The following is a 16200-nucleotide window of genomic DNA, read 5'->3' as shown; positions in this document are numbered from 1 at the left end:
AGAGTGTTATTCGTGTTCTTTGATTTGTTAGTTAAGCCTATTTTTGGGTCAGGGTGATATGTACATTTTGGGAACACGGTAGTGCAATTGAGTGGGAGCGCTAACATAAATATAGAATCTATAGCTTCTATCTGGCGAATAGTAAGTAAAGGATGATTTCCTTCGAGCTTGACCAAACGAAAATAAATGGTGGAGTACTCATTTCACATAAGCTGAAATATCATTTATACGGGGTTAAGTGTTTTAAGGATAAAATACATTGTAGGGTGTCACGGTAATCTAATCCCTATACAGTGTAGATCATTCATATAGAGGATCGTTGATCAAATTAGGATTATAACAATGGATAACTAATGACGTGTCTATATGGTGGAACATATAGAGCGTTCTATATACTGAGAGTGCAATTCTAAGTTCTATGCGTGGATTCAACGAAGAATTAATAAGTCAGTGAGTTTAGGTTATAAATTCTTGATCTGCTTATTGGAAGCTCGGTTATATAGACCCATGGTCCCCCCCCCCCCCCCCACTAGTTGAGATAATATTACTTGTAAGACTCATTTAATAGGTTTTGATTAATCAATTATAATTCTCGAATTAGACTATGTCTATTTGTGAATTTTTCACTAAGTAATGGTGAAATTGTAAAGAAAGAGTTTTTAGGGCATATTTGTTATTTAAGATACTTTGTATAGTTCAATTAATAAATATGATAAATGACAATATTATTTAATAATTATTTACAGTTATTAAATAGTTAGACTTGGCATTTAAATGGTTGAATTTGAAAATTGGCATTTTTGAGAAAATGAGATGCAGAAATGATAAAACTGCAAAATTGTAAAAAGTGAGGCCCAAATCCACATAGCCATGGCCGGCCACTTTTATAGGCTTTATCATCTGATATTTTCATTATTTTAATGCCAAATAATTCAAACCTAACCCTATGTGGAATGCTATAAATAGATAGTGAAGGCTTCAGGAAATTTACACTTTTACTTCTGGTTCCTTCAGAGAAAAACCTGAGCCTTCTCTTTCTATACCCTAGCCGCCACCTTTATACTCTTCTTCTTCCTTGAATAATTTCGAACCTCTTAGTGATAGAGTAGTGCCCACACACAGCAAGTGATACCTCAATCATAGTGAGGAAGATCGTGAAGAAAGACATTCAACAAGAAGGAGTTTCAACACTAAAGGAAGGAGAGAAAGAGATCCAGGTTCAGATCTTGATAATACTCTGCGACAGAAAGGATACAAGGGTTAGAGATCTGAACGGAATGAGACATTTTATTCCGCTGCACCCAATGTAAGGTTTCTCATACTTTATATGTGTTTATTTTATAATCGTTTTAGAAGTTCATATTTAGGGTGTTAATTAACATACTGTGAGTAGATCTAAGATCCTGGTAAAATAATATCCAACACTAAGATACACCGAGTACTCCAGTATGGTGGATACTTAAGAAAAATGTATATATAACAAACTGCAACATGGTCCATTATAGAATGCCCCCACGAACACCTTAAGGGGGGAAGTTCAAAAGAGATCCAAGTAAAAGGTGCAAGTATCACAGAGAAGTAGGACACTCCACTAATGAATGTAACCACCAGAAAGATGAAATCGAGATGCTGGTCAGAGCGGGACATTTGGGGCAATGGGTCCGGATTCCCATCATATATCACAAACAAGGGGTCGCTCATGGACAATTAGCTATTCCAGGATAGCAAGGTATCGTAAATCCTCCACAAGGGGTAGGTCACCCTCAAGCTCCCAAGATGTAACTTCCAACACTCTCTGCTCCACTAGCTCCGACTGCAGTAGCCTTATTGGCTCTTGGACTGGGAAACCCATATCCCCTAAGCCTAACTCTGCCACTGGTGGATGGACACGTGGCTACGATCTCTGGAGGACCACACCTAGCGGGAAGCACTAGAAACTCCTAGAAGAGGTATTTGAGGGAGTTAGACGGAGAAGGGGAAACGTATGTCGTTGTACAATCTGTTGGAACTTATTTTTACCCGAACTTTCTCACAAACCTACACATCTATTTCCAAAGAACACAAATCTATTATGTTTGAAATTATATCTTAGTTATGTGAGGGTGTGAGGACAATTTGGATACAATACTTATAATAAAAGGTATATTTAAATTAAAATTTATTTGAAGATAAATTTAGTTACTGTATAAAAAAATGATAATTACATAAGACACCATTTTTTTTTTTATAAAAAAATTACATTTTTACGTTTAAAGATTTTTTTTTTACATTTTTACAATTTTTCATAGTCAGAACACGAAAACAACAAGAAAACTATATAAAATTAACATACAAATAACATCTAAATAACATCAAAACAACAACAAAATATAACATACACATAACAAAAAATTAACAAGAGTACAACACAAAAAGACCATATTTTCTACAAATAAAATAAAAAAAATTGTAAAAATATTTAAAATTCCGTAACATTGTATTTTTGTAATTTTTTTGTTGTTTTTGTTTATTTGTGAAATAATCTATAAAAAAATATTCTTCAACTTCAGCTAAAAAATTAGGGAAATTTACACCCATTACTGTTTTTTTCCATTTTTTTTTTCGTTTGTACTGTGACACGGTGGAATTTACTTTTGTACTGTTTTTTTTTCTGGCTGTATACTGCCTTTGCAAACTTTACATAATATATATATATATATATATTATAATCTTAAAAAACGTGTGCAGTGGGGTTTTTTTTTTAATTTTCTTTTAATTAAAATTATATTATATTTTAAAGGTATAAAGGTGTGATGTGACTTGTGTTGTCACTTTAGTGACATATATTTTTTTTTATTATTTTTTTAATTGAAATTGATGATAAAAATATGTCACCTAAAATATTTCAAACTCATTTCTTTCACTTTAATCTCTCTTCTCCATTATTCTCTCTTACTATTCATCATCTTCTTCATTTTTTTCACTCTCTACTTCCTCAAGTTCTCCCTATTTCTCTCCATCAACATATAACTTTTTTATTTTTTTTCATGTTCAGTTCTTCTTCTTCATGTTCTTTTCTTTTTTTCTTTTCTTCTTCTTTTTTTTTAAATTTTTTGAAGTTCTTAGTTACGTTTTTTTTGAAAATATAAGAGTTAGTGTGGTTTTTTTTTGTTCTAATTTTCCAGATCTTTCTTGCAAATATAGTGCATTTATTATTGAGGATGTGCACAACATAGTTAATTTTTGATCATTTTTTTCTTTTATTGTTTTATTTGTTTTAGTATTGTTTTACTGTTGTTTTTCATGATTTTTATTTTTTTTCATGTTCAGTTCTTCTTCTTCATCTTCTTTTCTTTTCTTCTTCTTTTTTTTTTTTTTTTTTTTAATTTTTTGAAGTTCTTAGTTACGTTTTTTTTGAAAATATAAGAGTTAGTGTGGTTTTTTTTTTTGTTCTAATTTTCCAGAACTTTCTTGCAAATATAGTGCATTTAGTATTGAGGATGTGCACAACATAGTTAATTTTTGATCATTTTTTTTATTGTTTTATTTGTTTTAGTATTGTTTTAGTATTGTTTTACTGTTGTTTTTCATGATTTATTTATTTGATGCCGATTTCACTGCCCTTGCTCCATCTCGCTGGAATTAATAGGTATTTTCTGGGTGTTCTCGTGTTGTTGTGATGGTTCTGTCTGTGAGTGTGGAAGATGAAGGCTATAAATACATTTCTTCTTCGTTCTCTTTGGCTATTTTTGTGGTTTTTTTCTTCTGGTTCTCCTATAAATACATTTGACGAGCTCACTCACAAGAGAGTTTTGAGGTGTGTGTTTCTTTTATATTTTTCTAAGTAGTTATATTTGCTTCATTTGTTTTTGTGTTGTTTCAGTGTTGTTTTAGTAGTTTTTTTTATTATAATTTTCTAGGAATAGACTTGCAAATATAGTTGATTTTGCATCTGGTGTTGAGGTTGTGCAGCAGATTGTTTATTTTTTTTAATCATTTTTTTCTTTTGTTTTGTTTGATTGTTTTAGTGTTGTTTTACCGTTGTTTTGCCATGATTATTTATTGACGTCGATTTTACTGCTTTTGTTCAATCTTGTCGGAATTAATGGTTATTTTCCGGTTGTCCTGGTGTTGTTGTGGTGGTTATGTCTGTGATTGTCAAAGATGGAGGCCTCATACTTTTGTTTTGGTATTGACAGTATAAAAGAAAAAAAAAAAGGGGAGAACAGTATAAATGTAAATTCTGCCGTGTGGCAGTAAAATTGAAAAGTATTATCCCAAATCCAGTATTTTTGTAAAATGCCCAAAAATTAACCCATTTAATTGAACCCAACGAAGGCCGGCCATAGAATTGAGAAACAAATCATATGGGCTTTACACATGTTATTGGGCCTCCTGTTATCTTTCTCTTCACCTAACCCTAACTAGAACCATACATAAGAACACAACACACTACAATGTGCCGCTTTTAGGTTTCCATTATCACTTTTCTCTGTACATTCTCTCCCAGACGTGACGATCTTCTTCGCCGGTCGTACACGCAGTTGCATTCGCCGTAGGTAAGGTAATCTTTTACTATGTTTTTCTCCCTGTGCCGCATGAGATACTTTCTCACCTCTGGTTTTCTCTCTCTCTCTCTCTCTTTTAGTTCGCTGGAAAAATCTCAGGCAGGGTCGTCGCTCCGTCGTCTCCAACTAAGAATTTAGGTTTCCGAGAGTAGCTGCTGCAATCATGGTGGGTTAATATTGCAATTTGAAAAGCTTTCATCTTTATTTCTTTTTCGTTTTCATTACAAATTCTAACATTGTTGCTATGTCTTGATGTTTCAGGCCGAAGTTGAAGCTGATGTTGCTGTTGCAGGAGTTCCGAAGAAGAGAACGTTCAAGAAGTTCTCTTTCAGGGGAGTTGATTTGGATGCTCTCCTCGACATGTCTACCGATGAGCTTGTCAAGCTTTTCACTGCTCGTGCTCGCAGAAGGTAATTCTTCAGTGCAGAAATTGTTTTGTTTTTGTTGTTGTTTTTATAATGATTGTATTAGAAAAATGTGTAATAAATTTCGAACTTATGGGTGGTAATTATGTTAGGTTCCAGAGAGGTTTGAAGCGTAAGCCAATGGCTTTGATCAAGAAGCTCCGGAAGGCGGTATGATTTTTTGAATTCATTTCTTTCTAACTCTGTATCTTGTAAATGACTGTTTTCTATTTTAAACATATTTACCAGCTTTGTACATTGAATTTTAGTTGAAAGTGTGGTAGTGTTGGAACAGTAGTGTGTTGTATGTTGAATTTAAATTTGTAGTGATTTATTTTCAAAGGAGTATATTTTGTTTTTAACTTGTGTTTTGGTAACGATACTTTTAGTTTTTGTATTTCATGGAGAATAAGGTATGTCTTCTAATGAAGGTTTGAACTCTGGTTAGCTCTTCCGAAATGTGTAAAGTCCTCTGCTTGAATGGATAATGATATGTATATTTACCTTGTGATTGATGGTGGAAACTTAAGAGAAAAAAGGAGTAGTACTCTCAGTTAGATATGCTTATTTTAGTTTCAATGTATTACATTAGATGGGTCCTGGTAATTTGAAATTTCACAATACATTAAGTGTATGAGCAAGTGTTGTTGGCATTATATAATGTTACTGGTCAAACTCAAGGGTTAATGTAGAATGTTGGCAATTGCTGGTAGGCAGTCGTTTCAAGGTTTGAATCCCCTTATACTCTAAAACTTGTTGCCACTGGCACTTGCAGGTCTCCTGGTCGAACTGTTAAAGACAAATGAAAATGTGGTCGAACTCATATTTTTACTTCTTTTTTGTGATTATAGCTCAAATTGTAGATTGTTAAATGGAAGTTAATGTGCTATATTTTGTTAAAGGAACACGCATTTCTTGTTATGTTTAATATGAACTGAATTTTGTTGTATTTTTCCTTCACAAATTTCTCTGTATGCAGAAAAGGGAAGCCCCAGCTGGTGAGAAGCCAGAACCAGTTAGAACTCACCTCCGTAACATGATTATTGTACCAGAGATGATTGGAAGCATCATTGGTGTGTACAATGGCAAGACCTTCAACCAGGTCGAGATCAAGCCTGAGATGATTGGACACTACCTTGCTGAGTTTTCTATCTCATACAAGCCTGTCAAGCACGGTAGACCAGGTATTGGTGCTACCCATTCATCTAGGTTCATTCCTCTCAAGTGAAGGCTGCCAGTTTGCATATTCAGTATTTTTGTTTTGAAGACTTACATGAATTTTTGTTTCCCATTTCTGTTGTTTAAAAGATTTTGAATACCATTAAGTTTGCTCTTTAGACTCTGATCATGGCCTAAATATTGGAAGTTTCCTTTTTTACCCTATACTTTTTTTTAATGAAAATTAAATTTTACGTTCCGTAGAATACAGCTGAAGAATTAAGAAACGATTTACTTGATTAAAATTGTCACACAATCTGGTAAATTGACAGTTTTTATTTGTTGTGAACAATTGAACTAATTGTTTGATCAATAATTTTTCCTAAAAGTACAACAAATTAACAGTAAATGCAAGCCTTTGGGTTGTTTTGATATTGGAACTAACTGTTGAGATAATTTGTGCAATGTGTTGCGGGAAGCCATGTCATCTTTATTAATGTTTTGGTGTATGTTGCAGTAAATTCAAATATCAAATTAATATATATTTTTATTCTGAAATTTGCGGCAAAAGTCTCTAGAAATAAGCATGCATATATGATCAAGCAACATAAGGTTCCAAGAAATAAGCAGAACGAAGTTTCCACTCTGCTTCTAAGAGCGTTTGCTGCATAGTTTTCTCAATCTCAGCTGCTCCCACCTTTAAAATAGTGAAAATTGACCTTATTAATATAACAAGAGAGATTAAGTTTCAACTAAAAGATCACGTGTGTATTTAGTATCAAATAAAAGTACTTGTTCTAGACTGTAGCCTTAATTTATTACATTTCTTCTTGCGCTTGTAATGGTCAGATGATTACCTAATACCTACCAGTAATTTGGTGTTGAATTTTTTAGTTTTGGTGTAACAATTCCAATACAATAATTAATATTTTTGCCCTCTAAATTTTCGGTACTATTTGATTTTGTCCCTTGCCTTGTTCAAATTTTTTCTTAAAATATATCAGTTACATAATTATACATCGTTAAATTCCGTTTCTTTTATTGTTAAAAATTAGTATTTTTATTCTTTAAATTTTGACCAATACAAAATTTTGCCCCCTTTAATTAAAAAAAATAATTTTTAAAATTATAATATTATATTAATTTTGAAAAATAATAAAAATGATTAAAAATTTTAATAAAAATATTAATTTTACTTAAACAAAAACCTAAATTATTCTTAAAAAATATTTTAAATTTTATTTTATTTATAAACACGTATCTTAATAAATCAAAATTTAAACAAACTAAAATTCTTTGAAGAAAAAATCAAACTAATTTATATTTATAAACTCATATCTTAACAAATAAAAAAAAATAATTAAAAATTCAATAAAAATATAAAATTATTTTTAAAAAAAAGTTAGAAATTGAATGAAAAAAAAATATTATGTTTACTTAAACAAATCTACATTTTTTGAGAAAAATAAAATAGACTCAAGTTTGTTCCCGTAAAATTTAGTTTTTACAAAATTCAATTATTAATATATTTTCTTTAATGTCTAAATGATGGGTAAGTTAAAAAATACCACTTTTATTAATCAATTGATCAAATTTACCTCTAATTTTATATTTAATTGAAACATATCTCTTTTTATATTTCTTGTACCCAAAATACCCTGACATAAGAGAGTCACATGGAGAGTATCTTGAAGTAACATGGGCAAAATTGGTACAATGTTTAAAAAAATAGGTAAAAATGATAGATTTTAAAAAAGAGGGTAAAAATAAAAGAGGACAATATAAAAAGGAGATAGAGTGCAATTTCCTCCTAAATGATTGCTTTAATAAAAAATAATATTTTTCTAAATCGTTTACTTAGTGTTAAAATTTTAATTTTCTTAATCATTCAAAATAATTTTTTTAAGATCTAAATTAATTTTTTAAGATTTATTAAAAAAAAAGATGTTGAATCTTTATCATATTTATTTTGAGGGGTATGATTTGATAATTGTCAAAGTTTAGGAGGCAAAGTTGCTAATTTACAAAGATACGTCAACATTTAAATAGAATAATGGGACGAAACCTAATAGAAGGACTAAATTTCTATAAATATAAAATTTCAGGGGAATTCTTAACAAGCCGTATATTTTAGAGGGCAAAATTAATATTGTCAAAAGTTTAAGGAGAAAAATTACTAATTATTCAATCCAATAATTTATACCAAATATCACACCAAATATCCAACTGAATAAATATATTTTACTTGAAAAATCTCTTATTTTATATTATTTACTTAATAACCTAAAATAACTAATTTATGATATAATTATATCATGGCTACTAGCTATTAGTAAGAATTTAAAATCTTAAAATAATTTAGTAAAATAAAATATATATTAAATCAATTAAACATTACACATTTTTTTTCTTACAAAAATTATTAAAATTCTATACTTGATGTTAATATACTCGACCATTTTTAAAATGAGCTCACAACAATATTAAGCATCTCAAGAATATCAAAATTCACAAAATACTTTAAGTCCATAGAGCTAATATTTTAATATTCTTCAAAGCTAAGATTCTTAAGTAATCAATTTGACTATTAAATTATTATTTTATTTAATGTTTATTTTTATTTATGTTGTTCTTTTTAGTTTTATAACTTAGTGTTATGTTATTTTTATTTTATTTAATATAGTATTTTTGTTATTGTTATTTTGTATTTTTAAATATATTATATAAATTTTAATTTATGTACTACAATGTAAGATTATTTTTAAAAATAAAATAAAATAAGAGTTAGAATAAAAAAAAAGTTTTACGCTAAATTAGTAAATTTAAAATCCAACATCATTTATAGTGTAAATTTTAGTACATAATTTAATATTATCATTAAAGTAAAATAAAGTAAAAATTTCATACGAATTTAGTAAAATAGTTCACATTTGAGATGTAGGGATCGCTACCTTTTATCTTAAATATTGTATTCGTGCACAAAATATATAAGATATACCCCTTTTAGTTTTGAGTTTTGACCATGTTTTACCTTCAATATAAATGTGCTTGAATATTAGTCGATAACATTGCAAATGTATATATTAATATAGTATTATAGTTTCCATTTTAATATATATAGTGTTAAGGAGTATGTTTGAAATTGTTGTTTTTTATTTTTAAAAATGTGTTATCAAAATTAAGAACAAAAAATAATTTTTAAAGTTTTCAAAACAGAAGTCACGTTTGGTTAATGTTTTTAAAGAAGAATTTTTATTTTTATTAAAAAATAGTTTTTAAAGTTTTCAAAACCTAGTTGCGTTTGGTTAATGTTTTCAAAAAAATAATTTTTATTTTTATTTTTTGATTTATTTTATTTTTTGAAAAATACTTCAATGCTTTGAGACCCTAATATGAGCAAGTCCCAATTAGGAACTGGACCTGGACCCCGAACCCAGACCCAAACATGGACCCCAACCCCAGACTCAGAAACATACTATGGACTGGACCCGGACCCAAACCCGAACTTGATCCAAGAGCCGTACCCACCCCAAACCCCAAACCCAAACTCGGACCCACACCCCGACCTTGACCTCGGACCGCGGATTCTATCCCCGACTTTGGACCCAAACCCAGACCTGGCCTCGACACCGGATCTGTACTCGTCACGAACTTGGACCCCAAAATCGAACCCAGCCCCAACCCCAAACATAGACCCCGAACCTTGTCCCCTGCCCCAGACCCGGACCTAGACCCATCTTGGACTCGGACCCAGCCCCTGCCCCTGACTAGGACCCGAACCCGACCTCGGAACTGGTCCCCGATCTTGATTCGGACCCGAACCCCAGCCTCAATCCCGACCCCAGAATCGAACATAGACCCAGGCCTAGCCCCAAACCCCAAAATCGTATCCCCAACCTTGGATCCTGAATCCCGTCCCCAGACCTAGACCCAGATCTCAGACCCCGGAATGAACTCAGACCGAAAATGAGGAGAGAGAAAATGATGAGAGAGAAAATAATGAGAGAGAAAATGAGGAGAGAGAAAATAATGTGTGAAAATAATGTGAGAAAATAAAGAGAGAAAAAATAATGGGAGAAAGTCATGAGAGAAAAAATAATGAGAGAAAAAGTGTGAGAAAATAATACCAAAAAACGATGCAAGAGAAAATAACGAGAAAGAAAATAATGTGAAAAAATAATGAGTGAGAAAATAATGAGAGAGAAAATAAAATGAAAAAAATAATGAGTATATTAATGTGAGATAAAATAGAGAAAAAAATATTGACCAAAAATGAAATATTTTTTAAAATAGAAAATAACATTTTGTTATTGTCAAAATTTTGTTTTTTGTTTTTTTTTTATCTAAAAATTATTTTTAAAAAATATGGCCAAACATGCTTAAAATAATTTTCTAATTTTGTTTAGAAAAAGTTTTTTTAATTATGATATCAAATATAATACAATAAAAGCTCCAATTAGTGGCTGCTTAAGTGACTTTATTTTCTTAGAATCTTAAGTAGAATATTAGTGAAAGGATTACACAATGCATATATAATTTTTACACATAAAAAAGTTTAGTGTAATTTTCTAAACAAAAATATGAGAAATTAACAATATAGAAATGTAGAAAAGAAAAGAGAATTAGAGTTAGAGAGGTAGAGAAGTAATATAAGTACGTACCTCAGTTTGTATATCAAGTTCAGCATAGAATTCATCGGAAGAGAAATGAGAACGAATATTAATAGCTCTTAATCCCAACCTTTTCAAGCAATTAAGAACCTCCACCATAAGATCAACCCCAGAATTAATGGGTTTAGCTACTCTTACTTTAATCTTATTATTCTTATTCTTATTATTAATATTAATATTTCTTTCCATTAAAGCCTCTTTCAGCTTCATCTGTTCCCTCTTCAACTCCTCCTTGTACGTCTCCAGTTCCTGAATTTTCATTGTGGCAATCTGAACAATTGAATTCTTATCATTCTGCACATCCACACCAATAAATAATTTCAATAATTGTGTAAAATCATTTAGAATTTCTTGACAGTAAATTAATATAAATTATTGTGATATATTAAATTTCGGTATACCTTAGTTCCCACAGGGAGCATAGAATGCAGAGTGAAATAGCTCTGTTTTTGTTTTTCTCTTCTTATTCGTTCATTGATCATGTGCCTATAACACCTTTCTTTCTCATGTTCATGATCAACATGGCTAATATTATACTTACTACTACTACTACTTCTTCTTCTCCTCAACAAATCAATCATTCTTTTGTTGAGGTTCATCTTATTATCACTATTAATCCAACTTGTTTGCATAAAACTACCCTTTTTGGGTTCTTCTCTATACACTTCAAAAGCGCTTGGAATCATCGGAGTAGTAGTAATATTGGCCTCACTATACCACAAAGCATCGCCAGAGAAAAACTCCTCTGAGAAAAACACATCCATATTTTTCTCCCTTTCTTTGAATCAACAAGTCAGCTTGTAGCCGTTATATGTTATGTATTTTCTGAATAAATACATACTAAACACGTGAAAGGTTCAAAAGTGGTGTCTTATTTGTTTTATTATTTATTATTATGTACAGAAGAGAGAGAGAGAGAGAGAGAGGAGAGATAAAAGACTTGGTCAAATTAGGAGATTTAGTGTCCAAGGTTGTGTTTTGGGGGCATTGTTTAATAAAAATAATGCTAACAATAATGTTTACTTTTAGGGCGAAAAGTCCAAGTGAGCCGGTTTTAACCCTCATACAACAGTTTTGACTAAAAATAAGTGGTGTCTTGGTGACCCCTAGTACTAGTCATCGACTGTCCTAGGCACAAAATACAAGTAATGAGTGGTTGAGAATTACTTGAAACATTCGTATGTATATATATAGATGTTATTCTCGTAATAATACAATTGAGATTAACTAAATAATCAATCCAATTAAACTAGTCTTGTAAATGCTGACCGAAATTTTTGATATGAGTCGAAATTGGCATGAGCCCGAAAGATAAAAGCATGATTAGACATAAAAAATACGGGTTTGAGCACAGCGTGATGCTATAAATTGGTATGCACGACACGAAAAATATGTTTTTAAATAGGATATGACATGAGAAGTACGAATGACACAACACGTAAACATGAATAGACTAGCTCGAAAACTACGATACGCAGCAAACCCGAAAACCACGACATGACATATTACAAAACTTTATAATTTATTAATAATAATAATGATAATATATGAATTTATCAATTATAAATAAGTTAACATAATAATAAAATTTAAATAAAATATTAAATATTATAATATTAAAATTAAAATTATTAAAACATAACAAATTATATATTAATTCATTTATTGGATGTAATATAAAAATTTAAGTATTTATAAGTAAATATTCAATTCGTTAACAATTTTTTTTATATAATTATCTATAAAATATTGTTAAAAAGTTATATAAATATAACTAGAGCTATAAAATATACATATATATTAGTAAGAGTAATTTACAATCATATATATATATTATAAAATTTCATTATATATTTTTTTAAACAAACTAGTTGTTATATTCGATTTTTGAAAAATCGAAAAAAGTCAACCTTGCGACTTTGACCAAAACTCATAAATGTTAAGTAAATCAAGACATCCTTTTTTAGGGCCCCATGACACTTCTAGAGGGCTCGAAAACGTCAACTAACCATTTGGCGCCAGGACTCACACACCCAAGTCTGCCCAAACTAGGGTTCATGGGCACGCGCGAGCGTTTTCACCCTAAAAACCTCAATCCGCCAAGGAAACCAACAAGGACTTGACTTGTTTGGGCATGAAAATAACTTGGGTTTATGCATAAAGTCAATATGGCAGTAAAACCACAAGAAAAGAGGGATAAGTGACCACTGCCACAAGGAAATGGCAGTGCTCTCCAGTTTCGGTGACCATTGCCACAAGGAGATGGCAGTGGTCTCTCCTCGCAAACCATGGAAGGAAAAATGTTTAGAAGGGTTCCCTCGACACCAAGGAGTAAAAAGCAAGTCAGAAAAATCATTTCTTACCTAGGAATCGCCCTAGGTGACCACTGCCATAAGGAGATGGCAGTGCTCCCCAATATTGGAGACCACTGCCATTGTGGAGTAGTAGAGGTCAGCTAAGAAGGAGGGAAGTAAGATTCTTTGCCAACAATACATTTTCATCAATAATAGTCAAACCAAGTGAAAGAAGCCACCAAGTGGTAAGAAAACCACTTGGCCGGCCGCTGCCATAAGGAAATGGCAGTGCTCTCTAAAATTGGAGACCACTGCCATAGTGGAATGACAGTGGTTGGTCACTACACAAATGGTTGGCCAAGCTACATTTCCTACATATTTGTATCAAATCAAAATGAGAAAAGTCACCCAAGGCTTTACAAAGGTCCATAAGTGACCACTGTCATAAGGAAATGGCAGTGCTCTCCAAAATTGGAGACTACTGCCATAGTGGAGTGGCAGTGCAGTGGTCGGTTACTACACAAGAAAAGTATTTATTGGCCAAATTATATTTTTATCATCCATGTACGAAATACAAGTGAGAAACACCACCCATGGCTTCCCACAAGCCATGGGTGACCACTGCCATTGTTTGGCTCCAACTGGTGGCAGTGGTCGCCTGTTAGGGTTTCAGACATCGAAATAAGGTTTTTGAGTCTGGAGACTCCCAAAATATGAATCACCATAAAAAAAAGAAGTCAAAACACACCCTGAGGGGTCCGAGAGCATGCATTACCGACCACTTCCATTTGGCCATGGAAATGCTCGTAACTGGTACAAGATAACATAAACTTCCTTTAGTAAAATGGGCATAACATTCTCAATTTTAATAAAAATGACCTGGTTCAACTTGAAGTGGAAAGATAATTTCAAGACGGATCAAAGTGTGTCTCACATCCATGACTAACTTCTGAAGTTATCAGGTACAAAATTGGCTTACAATGTAAGTTGGTACATTTTACTCAAGAATTAGAAAATGGAGCTAAGCGAGGGTTGGTGGAGCACACTGCCACAACCTATGTGGCGTTGTGTGCGAGAATCAACACTCCACAACACATGTGTTCAGCACTCATCACCAACATCATGCATTTCTAGGAGAAAGGTGACATCCCAAACCTCAATTTCAAATTGGTGCATCCTCAATCGAAAATCACCAATTGTCCAATATTTATGGGATATTCGCCTAGAAACAAGAGGATTGTTATAGATATTTATTTACTGGTAATATTTTTTCATGAAAAGAGTGGTATACGAGATTTTTAGCGAGATATCCTAATGTGTGTGGGATCACTAACAATCCCTCTAGCCTATATATACATCAAGTAGGAGGCTAAGAAAGGGATCTTCTTTTTGGCCTCTTCTTTTTGGACCATTTTTCTCTCTTTTGGATCTTTCTCTTCATGACCTTCCCCTTGAACTTCACTTGACAGCAGGCAAGAACACTATATTATTTCCATCACATTATTTGTTTGAGTCCACCATACTCAGTCGACACCAGTCCTCAAAACACCATTGATACACACCTTTTTCAACAAATTATTGGTTTATTATTCCCAAGAACTTTACAACCTTTAATTTAGATCAGATTTATGAATATCAAGTCTCACATTAGCCTTATATTCATAAATCTCGATTAAGATTTCACCTAGAAATTTTTTGCCGTACTTTTATCTACACACTCTTAAGAACATAATTCTGGTGTGTCGGATCTAATCAATAAAATTACAAGTAGACGTAGCCCCATTACTGTCGCGACATGGGGGGTGAACTACAATAAATCCCTGGTGTCCATTTAATTTTTTGCGATTTTATTAGTCAGATTAATTCACCGTGGTCCTCTTTTATTTTACGATCTTCTTAGATTAGTTGACAAAAAACTGCTCAACAGTTTGGTGCTTTCATTGAGAGCGCCACAGTAGAAATTTGACTGTTTTCCCCTTGGAAAACTCATCAATTTATTTTTTCAACAACAATGGTGTTAAGTACGAGAAGAACCAATTATAAGGAGGACACTGAAGTCCCAAGGGATGTTAATCAACCCCAAAGTGAAGGAACCTTTGTCCCTCCACAACCACATGAAGAGGGAACCTCTAGGCGCCGAGAGAAGCATCTCATGCCACTTATGCCAGAAGATGAGGGACAAGTCAAAGATTGTGAGAGTTCCTCGTCTCTATCTAAGGAGCGCCCACCAGTCAGGTCCATACATGTCCATGAAGTGTTCTAAGAAAATGAAACTCTACTCGCCCAGTTGGCAGAAAGCCTGCACCACAATAGAGAGCTCCAAGAGCAAGCCCAAAGGCACGGAGACCAACCCCTGCCAAGAAATCCTTCTCCACCTAAGAGAAGAAGGGGGCACCCAAGGAGAGAAGATGCTCCCATGAATAATCCAACAAGGAGGGGGGGACCATCAACCTTTACCCAATGTTGGAGCCCATGTAAGACATGCACAAGAAATCCAAAGTACCATTACATGGAGGTGGTCATGAAACTCATGGGACCCAAACTGTTCCTCCTAACCGTGAGAATAATAACATGGGTGGAGAGGAAAGGAGAGACCATCCTTCTCCAATTTGAGAACCACCGTCACCTATAAGGTACCCTAATCCGTCAATTGGTACCACTTTGCAAGCGCCAAGGCGGTCCACCTCCCGTGGTAATGCACCCGATAACTCTATGGTATAGAGTTATTTTTTATACTTTTAAACTGAAAATATTGTGAGGAGAGTAGTGAAAATGTGTTTGGTTGCTTAATTTTAAGTAGTTTTAGTTTAATTTCTATTTAGGAAGCTAACTTTTGAGTCTTGTAAAAATTATTGTGTTAATTGTATTTCTTTTTAATTAAATGTTGCTTGTTTGTTGTGGGAAAGAAGAGTTAACTTGCTAGGTAAAAGGGAAGTGATGCAAAGGAGAAGTTTGAACAAAAGCTGAAAACTGGACAGAATTACTGAAGCAATGCTATAGCATTCTGGGTAGTTTGGGAAGTGACGTGGAAAAAGTCTAAAAAAACGACTTTCACTTATCCACATCAACAATTTCGTCCCAGTCACTCAAAATACACCAGCTGGCTGCTGTGGAATGAAAGAGACTA

At 32.6% G+C, this 16200-nt stretch overlaps 2 protein-coding genes across 4 annotated transcripts; one reads left to right on the top strand and one right to left on the bottom strand.

Moving 5' to 3' along the window:
* The first annotated feature begins 4329 nt into the window (after window positions 1-4329).
* On the top strand, window positions 4330-6334 carry LOC115721854 (small ribosomal subunit protein uS19x). 3 transcript variants are annotated; one of them, XM_030650941.2, is made up of 5 exons: window positions 4330-4538; window positions 4628-4713; window positions 4809-4957; window positions 5065-5122; window positions 5931-6334. In XM_030650941.2, the coding sequence occupies exons 2-5, from the start codon at window positions 4711-4713 to the stop codon at window positions 6177-6179; spliced, it is 459 nt and encodes a 152-aa protein (XP_030506801.1). In that variant the 5' UTR covers window positions 4330-4538; window positions 4628-4710; the 3' UTR covers window positions 6180-6334. The 3 variants fall into 3 exon arrangements, with proteins under 3 accessions (XP_030506801.1, XP_030506802.1, XP_030506800.1); XM_030650942.2 differs by having other exon boundaries at window positions 4339-4543; XM_030650940.2 differs by lacking the exons at window positions 4330-4538; window positions 4628-4713 and having other exon boundaries at window positions 4800-4957.
* Window positions 4446-11594, bottom strand: LOC115721853 (transcription factor bHLH92). The gene is made up of 3 exons (XM_030650939.2): window positions 11181-11594; window positions 10771-11073; window positions 4446-6806 (listed from the first exon to the last, which is right to left on the bottom strand). The coding sequence occupies exons 1-3, from the start codon at window positions 11541-11543 to the stop codon at window positions 6708-6710; spliced, it is 765 nt and encodes a 254-aa protein (XP_030506799.2). The 5' UTR covers window positions 11544-11594; the 3' UTR covers window positions 4446-6707.
* Between the last annotated feature and the right edge of the window lie 4606 nt (window positions 11595-16200).

Source organism: Cannabis sativa, chromosome 9 (assembly GCF_029168945.1).
Source record: "Cannabis sativa cultivar Pink pepper isolate KNU-18-1 chromosome 9, ASM2916894v1, whole genome shotgun sequence".
In the NCBI taxonomy this organism is placed as follows: domain Eukaryota; kingdom Viridiplantae; phylum Streptophyta; class Magnoliopsida; order Rosales; family Cannabaceae; genus Cannabis; species Cannabis sativa.
Note: the sequence above shows the minus strand (reverse complement) of the source record. Positions and strands in the feature narration are given on the sequence as shown.

Coding starts and splice junctions, on each gene's coding strand:
- LOC115721854 (XM_030650940.2), top strand. CDS start 4,800: ATGTTTCAGGCCGAAGTTGAAGCTGATGTTGCTGTTGCAGGAGTTCCG. Junction 4,958..5,064: donor ACTGCTCGTGCTCGCAGAAG/GTAATTCTTCAG, acceptor TAATTATGTTAG/GTTCCAGAGAGGTTTGAAGC. Junction 5,123..5,930: donor TCAAGAAGCTCCGGAAGGCG/GTATGATTTTTT, acceptor CTCTGTATGCAG/AAAAGGGAAGCCCCAGCTGG.
- LOC115721853 (XM_030650939.2), bottom strand. CDS start 11,543: ATGGATGTGTTTTTCTCAGAGGAGTTTTTCTCTGGCGATGCTTTGTGG. Junction 11,074..11,180: donor TGCTCCCTGTGGGAACTAAG/GTATACCGAAAT, acceptor GTGGATGTGCAG/AATGATAAGAATTCAATTGT. Junction 6,807..10,770: donor AACTTGATATACAAACTGAG/GTACGTACTTAT, acceptor ACTATTTTAAAG/GTGGGAGCAGCTGAGATTGA.